Source organism: Boleophthalmus pectinirostris, unplaced genomic scaffold, assembly GCF_026225935.1.
Source record: "Boleophthalmus pectinirostris isolate CB_2022bp ecotype Guang Dong unplaced genomic scaffold, ASM2622593v1 HiC_scaffold_17, whole genome shotgun sequence".
NCBI lineage: Eukaryota > Metazoa > Chordata > Actinopteri > Gobiiformes > Gobiidae > Boleophthalmus > Boleophthalmus pectinirostris.
Window position 1 is genome coordinate 20,088,478 of NW_026571115.1, and position 14,066 is coordinate 20,102,543.

The window sequence follows — 14,066 nt, forward strand, 5'->3', positions numbered from 1 at the left end:
AGCGAGAGGTTAAAAACGAGACAAGGATGATTAGTTCTGGATAGAGTTTCATGCCTGGGAGCTCTCTGTGGGGATTCACTACATGTGGCTGCAAATTTGACAGACTCTATGTCATTTGAAGGACCTACAAGGCACAAATAATATGAAGTAGTTTTAAAACATGATAATAAGCATACAATAGAAAACAAGCACAAATAAGTAAAAAATATCTCAAAGGCTGGGACACAATTAAAAATAATTATCACTATGAGCCCACATCATATACCCAACAAGTTATCATAAACATCTACAGGTAACCACATGAAATTTGCACTCATATAAGACAGTAAGAATATTTAAAGATGAACTATGCAGCCTTTATGGTGGCGAGTCTCTTGCTTGTGACCATGGATATGTTGGGATCATGCTTACTGTTAGTGCTTTGCTTACTGTTCCACAGTATGGCATTAAATGACTCTCTCTCCATGAAAACCAGCAGATGACTCCTACAGGCCATGTTATGAATCATAGTACAAATTTATGTTTTTAAATATATTTTTGAGAAATAAAACATGAATATATACAAAATAGTTATATAATATTATAATGCTCAATGCAATATGGAATATCTGGAACATTCTAGGAACAGGAATCACCTCTCCATACGGACAAGAAGGTAACAGACCCCTGATAAAAAATGATGTAGAGCATCTTTAAAATCAAATGTTTCCCATATGACGCAAATTCTTGAGTTAAAAACCTTGATGCCTTCAGGTCAGTGTATCCGTTTAGTCCCATTGTCTCTGCTGTCAGTGTTACAACTTGTAATTACAGGCAGTTATACAGTGAAAAATGCTTGTGGCCATCCCACTGTGGTTGGACTTAAAGTTTGATTGCTGTGACGTCAGATGCAAACCACAGCCATGCCTTTATGTGTCGCTGTCACCCTCTATTTCCACCCAGTGTGTGAAAAACAGCTTTCTTTCCATCTTTTCAATGCCCCAACTGCAACAATACTGAGCTACTGTTGTCGCGCCAGGACTGCCACCACCAAAGTGGGTATGGTTGTTAGCACATTTTGACTTGTGTGTGGGAAAATCATAAGGAAAAAAATATATTTACTAGAATTGTTCAAGTATTCACTGATACAAACACATAGGTTCACTAAACATAAACAGCACAAATATTACACAGACTACAGCAGTTTGGCTCTTGTGGGGTGAATGTTAGAGACATATTTTTTATCATCTATTATACACAAAATTCTAAGGCGTCTAAAATATTTTAAAAAGCTGCAAAAATGCATGATATAAAACCTTTACAGCCACTCATTTATACACTATACTTTTTGTTATTGAAACATGAGATGAGCTGCTTTTCCCCGTGGGGTCCGTCTGAATTTCCCAAGAATGTAAAATCAACTGTGATTCAAACAAGCAAACCATCAGCAAGGGCTCTTGTTGTTGTTTTGGCCAAAGGGGACAAGAGTGTACTGAATATTTGACCCACCAGGTTGAAAATAGGTCACAAGAACAAGATGAATGAGGTGAAAAAATGCAGCATGTTTCCATTGATGTTTTTACTGTTGCTCAACTGTTTTTAGTTGAAATAAGTTTGAACCTTGAAAGCCATCGTTGAAGAATATCGGGCAGGCCTACCTTAGTGGCATAACACCACCTTTAATTTTCTTTTTAATATGGATTTTTTTTTTCTTTTTTTTTTTCAAAACCAGCATCCACTTCTAGTGTAACAGCTTAGATTGACTGATAGATTCTTTGCAAATGTCGTGTTTTTTTTTTTCTTTTTTATATTAAGATATCATAAATATATATATATATGGCAATACAAAAAAATAAAGCAGTAACTAAATCAAGAAATCACTTTTTGAATACTAGACACCAGTAGCTTACTGTATGACAAAAATCTACTAAAGTTGGTGGAATTCCCCTGCTGTATATAAAAGCAGATATGATGACACAAACACACTCAGATGCAAAGACATACTATGTAACTAATTAGAGTTTACAAAGATAAACACATAGGTCTGTACATGTAACATGGGTGGCAGTGGAAAAGGCTAAAGTTAGAACACCTTTGTAAAATGAAGTAGATTACAGGTTTCTGATTGGCTTCTAATTATTGAGGCCTGTTTCTGCACTGAGGTTAGCAATCAGTACAACCAAAGGTGCAATTTGGACTATTAAGACCACCCATCTGAGGCTTATGGGGGGTCCCTTGGTTCTGTATGAAGGATATGTAAAAAGATATCATAATGAAATGGCAAAGATCTAGAGGAAAAAGGAATCTTTTAAGATTTTTTTTTTTAACATGTGCATCCTTTGGTTGAAGATAAGCTGCCACAAATTGCAGTGCGGCTGGGTATCATACTCAGGACTGTATGTAAGAAATATGGGAAGTTAAGACTTTTTTTTTTTTTTAGTACAGATTTAATGTATGGCTACTGTACATGTGTTAGGCTGGGCTGAACAGTTTTTGTGTTCTCACTTTGTAGTAACTGCAAATATAAATGTAAGCTCATTGAAGGATCTGTGAAATAAATGATCAAAAAATGATCAAATGTGCTGGGATGTGAACAAAGAGTGGACTTTAGGGTCTGATACATAAGACAAGCCCCTGTATTAGGATGAAGGTATTCTACATTCAAAGGTTTCAGAATGAAGAGTTTTTTTTAAGAGGCCATGCGGGTGATCATGAAGTAGGCAGTGTGGCCCAAATAAGCAGGTGGCCTTGATGTTGTTCCTGATTCATGTACGTTTTGACCATGTTATCTCTAATCTCTCCTCTCTCCCTGTGATGTGAACAATGCCAGTGCCACACACCTTAGTGTTTGCTCTCCGTCCAAGTGGCTGAGCTGTCTCTGGGCACCAGATCCCGCAGCACATCACAGAGTCCTATAGAAAAACATACCTTACATGTTCAGAGAGACGGTGCTATTGAAGCAGGTGGAGCTCCAAACTGGAATGCGATCATGTGATTAGGCCAACAATAAGAAGCCACGGCAGATGAACCACTGCTTTGAAACTCGTGTATTGTTTATTTTCACTTGGGAGCCCTCATGCCTGGGATTTGGAAGGATGCTTTCTGGATTCAGCTGGCATCGGGATAAAGTTTCAGTTACAGTGATCCCGCACATATTGTAACTGTTGACATATTTGTGGAAGATCTGTGCTTACAAGGTTTTCTGCTTTCTTCTCAAAGACTGTAGTGGCTATTATCTGCTCTGACTTCAATTATACTCAATCAGTACTACAAGATATTGATAATAAATACTACAACACAAATGTGGCCATTCATAATAATACACCAAATACTGTTCAGTCTATCAACACTTTTCAACTCAAACTATGTTTTTAAATGGTAAATCCCTTTATCTTCATTTGTATTACTTACTCCTTTACAAGCTTTAGTGTTTATAACATGAGTTCCTTCAGAGACATGCATTTAATATCTGTTTATCCTTTCTGTAAATCACTACACTGGATGGTTCACTGCAGGGTCTCTTTTAAAATCTGGGGGAAATCTTCTTATTTGGCCTTTTCCATCGTTGTCCTGACAGAATTACTACAATACACACAACCTGGTGGGCCACTACTTTCCAAAAAATTCCTTTTGAACTGCAGGAAAGTTGCATTCCTCTGTGATGTATAAACTTCTTGTTTATGCTTTCACTCAATAGTCTGATGTTAAGACAGGACTTTGGCTCACACATTGTAAACACAACTGAAACATGTGCTCTGTACAAGCATCCCATTATGTATGGGATTATCACATACAATCCCATAGTTCAGACACATGCAATCTAAAATACAAATAGTATTATACAGATTTTAAAAATAAATCTAATGTGAATAAAATGTAGAATGTGCTTTGCAAGTCTTTTACCATGCATGTCAACTTGCTTATAATTGATATTAGATCCTGATGACGGATTTATTTTGTGTGTGTGTGTGTGTTTGTGAGTGTTTGTTTTGTTTTTTTACTTAGTTTGACACTTGCTGTTTTTTGCAATTTTATTTATTACCAGTTATATTTTGCTCACTGTTATTATATTATATTGTAATGTGTGAGCTACACATAATAATTTCCCTTGTGGATCAAGAAAGTTTGTTGAAGTCTACCTCCGTGTGTGTGCGTGTGCGTGTGCGTGAAGCCATAGGCACTGGATGACAGATGTTGGAGGACATAATACGTGTGGCCACAGAATGAATCACTTTTATTTTGTGTCTCAAAACAGAAGCAGGTGCAGTGCCCATAAGAAAAAGAGCAGGTTACAATTAAAACAAGATGTCTTTGCATGACTCAGGGCGGCAGGCATATGTTTATTTGAACCTCTAGGCTTGGCCAGAGTGAACAAGGAAGTCTTCCAAGTGGTTTAATGTAATTATGGATGAGCCCCAGAGGTCAGGAGAAGAGACGAAGAGAGCATGATCCATGTCTGCCCCGTGATGTGATCAGAGGATTACCACTTCCTCCTTCCTGTTTGTTTCCTCTTGGCCTTACAGCTGTGCACAGATGCCAAGTGAGAAGAGTGTTCTCACAGATAGCACAAAGCAATTATACTTAAGGATTTAGGCCTATTTCCTTTTCCTGCCTATCTTTCTTACATCTGGTTTATCATCATCATAATATTTTCTCTCTGTCTGTTGAAGGCTTTACTCTTCCACCACAAAATTCCTTGAATGATTTTGCCCCAAAAGGCAGCATCTGTATGCTATCTTTGCCAGGCTATGCAACAGATGAGATAAAACTGTGCAATTATGGAAATGGAAGCTAGTGTCTGGTGGTATGGGAACCATGATGGGAACTGGGCCAATGTGCTGCTGGTCTTTAAACTGCACACGTCTGTCTGTCTCTCTGTCTGTCACAAGCAATAGACAAAACAAAACAATTGAATCCATTATATAAAAAACTTAAAATAAAGAAAGACTTCAAGGTAAAATTTAGTTATTTCCTTTGAACACAATTTCTATTATAGTGATATTGGGACTGTGTGGCCAATTCAATTATTTTAAGATTTTTTCTTGATGTACACTATACTGATCAACTGTGAGTAACACCCTTGTGGTTCTAGCCTAAATATGCCATCAGCATCAACGGACATCTTGTTAAACTAATTTGGTGGGCACAGCAGCTTTCATCCACTTCTCTGATGTTTTAGCCTTTGAAAGCTCAACACCTGCTCGCCCCAGACGCTTGAGCTGCACTTTAGCTCTTCAACGCTCCCCCATGTCCCCGCTTTGTTTAGCATTCCTCCACTGCACTGGTCTGAGCCGAAGACAGGGACAGCAGCCACAGCTATACACTATGTGGACAATGGTGGAATAAACATTTTGGGAAGACGGACTTATTTACGCTGTGAGGTGATGAACTATTATTACAGTATATATTAATCAGAGACAAAGTTTTAAAGGTCTGTTGTTTTTGATCCAACAAAAGGTCCCAATCAGTAATTTTTAATGTATGTACCATTGTTATTCAAAGGTTCCTTAAATGTAAAGAAAGGCCAAGTGGGGTCTATATGTCATGTGGGCATATAGCGTCATCTACTGACAAAACCATGTCATTGCAATAAGAGAAGACCAACCAGAAACACAATTAAGCATCTCATTTTTAATTAGACAGGTGATTTAATGTACCTTCAGTTCACTTGTCTGAGCTCACATGTGTTGCTGCATGTTGAGGCCACTTTACATCAGTGTCTTGGTGCTCCTTGGAAAGACTTTGTCCCAAAACATTTCATTTACTGACCACAAAATAGGCAACTGGCAACAGGCCCATTCTACAAATTTAGTTTCTGCTGCTTTTCATTTTCTGTTGATGTAGGAGCAGGATAGATGTGTGATTACAAAGCACAGTATTAAGAATAAAGAGAAATAATAAAGAAGAAAAAGAAAATAATAAAGAAGAAAAAGAAAACAAAAATCATGACTGGTTTACCTTTGGGGATGAACTTGAGTGAACTGCTGAAGATTCAGAAACGTGACAGTCCTTCTTTTGGGCCATCATACAAGAACTCATGACCCAAACCATTGCCACACTTTCCACAGCAAACCTAAGAATCAAACTCATGTGATTATTTGCATTGTCTTATCCACATGAATTTAATTAAGAGGCAAAAAATGTTTCATGAGGAAATACATTTTTATCATTTTCTACAGTGTTTTCACTGTTACAAAGCCCATACTCTGAGCTATATGTCTATATTTTTTCTATTTTAATTTTTGATAACCTCAACTCCAGGAATTATACAGTATCCATATTAATATGACTTTCAATCACAAATAATTCACCTTTAAAGGTCCCCATGCTTCAGGATGTTTGGACACACTGTCTGGATGAATGGTCTGACAGAAAGCTGGCCAAGGAGAGGAGTGCTGAAACTTTGAGCTGCTGGAGAACAACTCATGGCCACAGTCCGCACACACGTATATGCCTCAAATAGAAAAACAGATGCAGTAAAAACCTCAACAAATAAACAATAACTTTAAATGACAAATCAGATGTTTCATCCAGTTACTTTTAACTAAGTTAAACTAAGTTTTTTTTTTCTTTTTCAAATTTTTTTTTTCTTTTTAAAAATGTACTTTAAATAGATGGCTACAAAGAGATATAACAATTTTTGGTAGGATACTATTGACCAAAATAGATAGTCTCTCTCGATTAATTTACCCAGCATACTCCCTCCCCATTTCAAACAGGATGATCAAATTAATCAATAGCATTCATTTTAACTTCATTTGGAAGAATAAATGTCATTACATTGGAAAAGATGACATAATCAAATCATATGCGGAGGGAGGTGGAAATGCAGTAAATTTTGACATTATGAATGGAGTTTTAAAACTCAAATGGCTGAAGCTCTTTTTAAATAATGGTCACTCTATTTGGTTTTACATCCCCAATCTAATCTTCAGTAAGATTGGTGGTGTCAACTTTTTCTTAAAATGTGATTTTGAGTTAAACAAATTACCAGTGAAACTTTCAAATTTTCACCAACAGGTCCTCCTTTACTGGAAATTAATTTTAAAGCATAATTTTACTCCTCATAATAGCCCAGTGTGGAATAACAGGTACATATTGGTTAACAGAATATCTATTTTCATCAAAGAATGGTACGCTAAAGGAATATGGGCTGTAGCTCACTTCTTGGATGATAATGGACTTATTTTACAACATTCTGATTTCTGTCAGAAATTTTAAATTCAGTGTACCAAAAGAAAATATAATCAAGTTATAAAAGCTATCCCATTACAGATTAGAACTATGGCTGGGCCGGATATGCTGTACTCTAGTAGTTCTCCTGGACTGAGACAACTTTGCATTGAAGGGGTTGAATTTTGTGATTCAAAGTGCAATAACACATTTTTGAGATGCTCCTTACTAAACGATTCCTTTCCCAAGCCAGTTAAAAGAGATTATATTCTTAAAAGGAACTTTGAAAGGAAAGATATTAAAAGAATCAGAACTAAATATCTTTCCTTTCCAGTTCCCCCTAAAGTAAAGGAGATACAATTTAAAATTTTGAATAATATTTATCCAACCAATGAATTTCTAAAACAAAAATTCAAATTCGAAACAGGTAAATGTGTGTTATGTGATACAGGGGAAGAAGACTTGGAACATTTTTTCTTTTCATGTAATTTGGTACAACAATTTTGGTTTGATTTTCATTCGTTGCTTCAGTCCAGGGGAATTAAATTTGCGCCCCTAACAAGAAAATAAATTAAATTTGGTGTATTAAGAGAAGATAAAAGGAAGGAATTTGGAATTAATAATTTATTAATCTTAGGTACATTTTTTTATTCACAAATGTCGATGTTTTAAGTTAAAACCAAATATAACGTACTTTAGTAATGACCTAAGAATTTTTGTTGACTCACTGAACTTGATTGGAAAAAGAGAAGCCGGGTTTCTTGTATCTTTTTTGAATGGTGTCAGTTTGTTCCTTTGATTATATGCTTTAGAATTTGCCCCCATGGTTCGTTCGTGAATATATTTTTGTTTAGATTTTTCTTCACAACTGTGATGTGTTCTTTTTTTCTTACTAGGTTTAGATGTGATCTTTGTATGGTGCCTGTTTGTTTGTATCTGGGAAGTATTAATTAAAAAAACAAAAAAAACAACAACTTGAGGATCGTTGAGTTCAGGTTCTGCTGAAAAACAAACGCTATTAGCTCTTATCTGTTAGCTTAGCTTCGGACGGTGAAATGTGGCCTCTCTCTCGGAGTGCAGACGGAGAATGGCAGAAAATTCCAATGTTGGGGTTTATATAAGCAACTACTGTATTACTTTTCTAAGAAGAATCCTGTCAGTGCCCTCCTCATGTCGAGGAGGCAAAAACCGGCAGAGTTTGAGATGGTTAATGTTCAGACCTTCCTTGATTATACGTACACGACAGAGGTGAGAGTGGGTTCAGTGTCGTGCCAGGCTCAGGGTCAGAGCAAACAAAAGTCAAAGTTCCTGGCAGCAGAGAAAATGCTGCAGCTGATGGGCTTCAAAGAGCTAACGGAACGTCACAATCCTCAACTGCAACCACACGAGGAGGAGATGTTCAGGCAGCATGTTGAAGAACAGCAGCGGAAATTCAAGACTCAACAGCAGGAGGCAGCAAAAGGCCCGGCCAGGCCACGTTCAGACCAGTCCAACTCACAAGCACGTAGACCAAACCAGGACCACAGACCAGTTCAGGTTCATCCCAGGACAGCTTCAGAACCAAGACTAGTCCGGGAAACAAGACCAGCTCAGGAATTCGGGTCATTCCAAGTTCATCCCAGGACAGTCACGGAACCCAGGTCATTCCTAGTTCGTCCCAGACCAGACCAGGAATGTAGACCAGCCCAGACATGCAGGTTAGTCGAGGAACCCAGGCCATTCCAAGTTCGTCCCAGATGAGCACAGGAACGTAGACCGGCCCAGACACCCAGACCAGTTGACGAACCCAGGCTATTCAAAGTTTGCCCCAGACCAGCGCAGGAAGCCAGGCCAGTCCATTTTCATTCCATGCCAGGGCAGGAAGCCAGACCGATCAACATCCCACAAAATCCTGGATCAAGTCAGTTCACCAAGAGACTTATGCCAAACCAGGTCCCAAAGATTCCGGGACGAGTCCAGGGGAACAGGGGAACCCTGGCCACTCCTGGTAGCTCAAAAACTGAGGACCCCAGAGAGACCCAGGCCAGTCCTGAGCACAGAGGGACCTCTGCCACTCCTGATACCAGAGGACCACCCAGCACCAGAGCTGTCTGACACCAACACCACCCCCAACCTTACCCCATTATTACTGCTGAAAATAAGGTGCCCACTGTGGCCCAGATCATTGAGGTGTTCTGTCTTCCTCCAGAGGTTGGCAGTAGTCTTAAGATCTGGTTTAAAGCCGTGGATCACGCAGATGACACCACAAGTCCTACTTGTTCAGCAGAAGAGCCACTAGTGATCACTGAACCTGAGACACCGGCATCAGCTCCAATGGACGTCGAGTCTGTGAGTCCAGCAGTGGGCCCTAGTGCACCAGTCTCCTGCTGCCCAACAACAAGTATCTCTGGATGTGTCTACACCCTGTGAGGCTTTAACAGGGGACTCTGTCATACCAGACAATACAACAGAGGTGCCAACATCAGAAGCATGTGAGACAAGTACGGGGTCCAATGTAAAAACCTGCCCCGAAGCTACACACACTATGATAAGACCAATGATTAAAAAAAAAAAAAACAACAACAAAAACTGGTTCCTAAACTCAAGCACCTTCCTGATGATGACCAACAGGTGGCGCTTGTGCGAAGACTCCAAAACATGGAGAACGACACTAAGATACCTGAGAACAGCGAGCTCAGAGTCAAAGATCTAAAGAATATGGGGAAAGCAGCTGCTAAAAGCCTGCTAAAAGAGACTCTGGCTGTGTCTGCGTTGTTCTCAGACAGGAACAGGGAATTTTTCCAGACCTTGGTGAAGAAGCATCTAACCATCCAAATCTGCTCCTTCTTGGACAATACTAAGACAGCACGAGCGCGTTCAGGACTGAGTGGGATCTTTAGGAGCAAATGAATATGCAAAGGTCCTCTCAGCTCCTATCTGCTGTCTGGGCCAGTCTACTAATTTAACAGTAGGACCACCTTCACCCCCTCCCTCCCCTAACCCCACCCCGATCCCCACCCCTAACCTCACCCCCAACACCACCCCAACCTTACCCCAAACCAGGCCCGCTGACTGAATTTTAGGGTCCTGGGAAAATAAACCTCACATGGGCCCGCCTCTAATATAAATTATTAGGGGGGGGCCCATGTGCCCCTAACCCCCTCCCCTGTCAGCACCTGTCACCTGCCTGAATACCTAAATTCACTAAATTCTTAAATTGGATTCCTAATTTATTATGTTTTCATGGGACAGATATAAAACACTCAAATAATTTGGCACTTTTAAAATTCACCCCTAGGAATTAGAAGATTTTTTTGGAGTGAATTGCTGAATGAAACACAAAAACTATATATCTGTCCCATCCAGGCATAATAATGTCTAAAATAGAACCAGTTTGGGATTAAACAGTGAATGAAAAAAAAAAAGTTTAATTATACATAGGCCTGTCACGATAATTACTATATCCAATTATCGTTCAGTATATTATAAATGGAACAATCATTTTTAGGGGTCAGTATTTATTTATTTCCTAGGGACTTTTTCTTTGCATTAGTGGACATTAGTGCACAGCCGTAATGTTCAAATTTAATGTAGGCTATTCATAAGGTGGAGGTGTTAATATCAGCCCTTTTGGGTTTTTCACCTAGAAAGATGTAGCGAAAAGAAAGAGACAGAGAGAGAGAAGAAGTGAGAGAGAAAGGTAGAGGCAGAGAGAGGGTGAGAGCGAGGGTGGGAAAGATATAGAGAGTTTATTGCATGTGAGAGAGGAACAGGGAGTGAGAGAGAGAAGGATGGAGATGAACACATTGATAGAAAAGAAGAAGAAGAGAGAAAGAAAGGAAGATTATTATTAGGGATGTCCCGATCAGTTTTTTTTTTTTTTTTCCCCGAGTGCGAGTTTGAGTCATTTGATTTTGAATATAAAATCTGATTAAATCAAATAAAAAAATCAAATGTCCAAAACTTAAATTGTATTAACTTTTCTAACCATGCACCATCATTGTTGAAAATCTTGACTTTTCAGAGTCTGGTCTTGGAATGTGTAACTTAGTAAACTTAATGAACTGGACAAAACAGGAACTAGACCAGAATCAGATCAGACCTGAGACTAGACTCTGCATAATACATTTGATATTCTTTGGAAGCCTATGCATTACATTTGAAACATTTAGGCTCATCTATGATCCAAATAATGCAAAATCTTACCAACTAAAAACGAGATGACAGAAGCCCCACAGCCTCTAGCTATGAGTGTAGGGCAGGCCTGTCACAAGGATTACGTTGACGTAATGTATTATGACCTAATACATTTACTTGAATCACTATTTACAGATATTGTACTTTCTTCCCACTGTGAAAATACCAGACATGAGTACTATTTCATGTTTCATCCTCGCAATTGCATTATGTACAAGGCCCTTTTTTTTTTTTTTTTTCCAAAATCATAATACTCACCTGGTTGGAAATGGTTTGTATATTCCTCTCCTCCAGAAAAAGAGCAGTAGGACATTTCGTCCATGTTTTTCCCCCACCGTTTAAGCTAGAAATAACCTGCAGCATTCAGCTGTGTGGCATAACAGCCACAGCCTTGTGTAATGTGACGTTTTTCTCATTACTTCCACGTGAGGGCAGCATTTAATAGATTAATTTTATGTCATGTTACGGATAAGATATTAAGAACAAAAACAAAACCCATTAACATTAAAATATTTATTTCAGTTTTGCACATGGGAGGTATTCTTGTCTGACAATCATTACTTCTATCTTAAAGCTGCACTATGTAAATTTTTTGTTGGGAATCCACCACCTGCTTGTCTCCATGGAGATGTTGTATTATCCAAGTAAAGGTGTTCTTAATGCAAAAAACACCCACATTCTGACTGTGAGCAAGGTCAACTTGGCCTGGTGACATCACCTTCTTGTGTCAACAAAGATTAATACATTTACATGAACATTACAAGGTAAAAGCAATGTAATTAACATAATGCAAAGGCACATTCAGTAATTAACATAATGCATCTTTACATTATTTCTTGTTGACCTTGTTGTGCCTTATAAAATGTTGTGTTTTCTTAATAAAAAGATATTTCCTGATTGTTGTGGTATAAAAAGGAAATATTATAGCAACATTATTGAATGCTTACCACTCAACTGAATGACATCTGTATTTAAATCTGCATAGAGAAACCCGGAGTCATGTGTTTCATGCTGTGAGATGAGGTCACAGTTCTTCAGAGCTCTAGTGTCCTGGAGAAGGCTTTGTACCAGATCTCGTCATACAATGTCCACATCCCCAGCAGCTGAGTAACTTCAACAGATCCAGCAGCAGACATTAAGTCACCTTATTGTTCATCTACCTTGTCTAGAATGTATATATACATATTAATACATGGCACTTATGCAGAGATGGGATTATTCAACAGTTTTAATGTCTTAATATGTTCTTACCTTTAGGGACGAACTTCAGTGAGCTGCTGAATATTCAGAAACGCGAGAGTCCTTTAGATGGCCCATCATTTACAAACTCATGACCAAGCCCGTTTCCACATTTCCCACATACCACCTGCAGAAAAAGTATTCCAGAATAAAAGAACCAAATAATAATAATAATAATAATATATACAATTTATATAGCATGTTTCTAGGTAACAAAGATGCTTCACGATAAAGTAACACTAAAACAAGGACAGGACAGACACTAATGAGGAACAGTCATGTGTGGGGGCTGTAGGCTCTGAGGAAAAGGTGTGTTTTGAGCAGTTTTTTGAAGGTGTTTCGTGAGTCTGATTTTCTCATATGAAGGGGGAGAGAGTTCAAGAGGGTGGGGGCAGCCATGACAAAGACTTAGCCCCCCCATGTTCAGTGCTTTGATTTAATGGTGGGAGTGAGGAAGTTAGAGTAAGATGATCGGAGGTGGCAGGGCCTCCACCACCTGCCACAACCTCTGAGGTCTGTGAGGTATGGAGGGGCCTGGTTGTGGAGAGCTTTGTAGGTGATCAGGAGGATCTTGAAATTGCTACACATATACTATAAATGACTCATACTGACACAGCTGATACAGCTTTTCGGAATGGCTACTGCAGAATAGATTTGATTACAAAATATAAAAGTCACTAGAGTCTGACTACCTTGTATGCCCCAGGTCTTTCCTTGTGCTTGGACACACTATCCTCATGAATAGTCTCTGTAAATGCAGGCCAAGGAGAGGAGTGTTCATACTTGGATCGACTCGAAAACAGCTGGTGGTCACACTTTGAGCAGACATAAATACCTAAAGAAAAACAACAACAAAGCACTATCCTTGAGTGGCACAGATAAGCCATTATCAAGTAGCATAAACTTTCTATTTAGAAAGCATTTAATTTACTTGTAGGTTGTATTTAATGAATACTTGGCAATAGTACTGGTGTTTTTTTTTTTGTTTTTTTATACATATATATATATATATATATATATATATATATATATATATATATATATATATATATATATATATATATATATATATATATATATATGTAAGTTTATTATGGGCATTTCATGCTGTCTGTGCGTCAGATAGTTAGTTCGTAGGTTTTAAGGACTAGGTTTTTACAAAAGTGTTATTTATTTATGTTTAATAAGGACATCACAATCGCATTACATAAGCCAGACGCATTGCTTTGAGTGTTTTAGCACAAGTGCAAGTTTTCAACACCTGTCTGTAGAAAAAAATATAAAATATATTCAAATTATGCTTTTTGTTATAGGTATAAAATTGTAGAAAGTTGTTCATCCTGCGCCCAAACAGTTGCGTTAGTTTGTATCATTAAAGCAAACGTAAAGTTAGCTTGCGCTTCATGTACCACCATGTTTGGTGAGGATTAGCTTGAGATAAAAGCTAATCGTGAATATATAGAGAGGTATATTCATTTACCAGGCTTGAAGTGGTCTTT

General features: G+C 38.3%; 2 protein-coding genes across 4 annotated transcripts in view; both read right to left on the bottom strand.

Annotated features, from left to right (window-relative positions):
- Positions 1-5,595: 5,595 nt before the first annotated feature.
- LOC129408575 (methionine-R-sulfoxide reductase B1-A-like) lies at positions 5,596-11,733 on the bottom strand. 3 transcript variants are annotated; one of them, XR_008632015.1, is made up of 4 exons: positions 11,587-11,732; positions 6,291-6,433; positions 5,938-6,052; positions 5,596-5,811 (listed from the first exon to the last, which is right to left on the bottom strand). XR_008632015.1 is itself a non-coding variant. In XM_055152356.1 (3 exons), exons 1-3 carry the CDS (start codon positions 11,648-11,650, stop codon positions 5,972-5,974), a joined length of 288 nt encoding a protein of 95 aa, XP_055008331.1. In that variant the 5' UTR covers positions 11,651-11,733; the 3' UTR covers positions 5,938-5,971. The 3 variants fall into 3 exon arrangements, 1 of the variants encoding a protein (XP_055008331.1); XR_008632016.1 differs by lacking the exon at positions 11,587-11,732 and adding an exon at positions 8,392-8,605; XM_055152356.1 differs by lacking the exon at positions 5,596-5,811 and having other exon boundaries at positions 11,587-11,733.
- Positions 11,734-11,826: 93 nt separating this feature from the next.
- Positions 11,827-14,066, bottom strand: part of msrb1a (methionine sulfoxide reductase B1a) — a 5,165-nt gene continuing 2,925 nt past the window's right edge. The window contains exons 2-5 of the mRNA XM_055153074.1: positions 14,048-14,062; positions 13,260-13,402; positions 12,580-12,694; positions 11,827-12,439 (exon numbers count right to left, since the gene is read on the bottom strand). Of these exons, the coding sequence (XP_055009049.1) occupies positions 12,363-12,439; positions 12,580-12,694; positions 13,260-13,402; positions 14,048-14,062 (350 nt within the window). The 3' untranslated portion in view covers positions 11,827-12,362. The remainder of the gene's footprint in view (positions 12,440-12,579; positions 12,695-13,259; positions 13,403-14,047; positions 14,063-14,066) is intronic.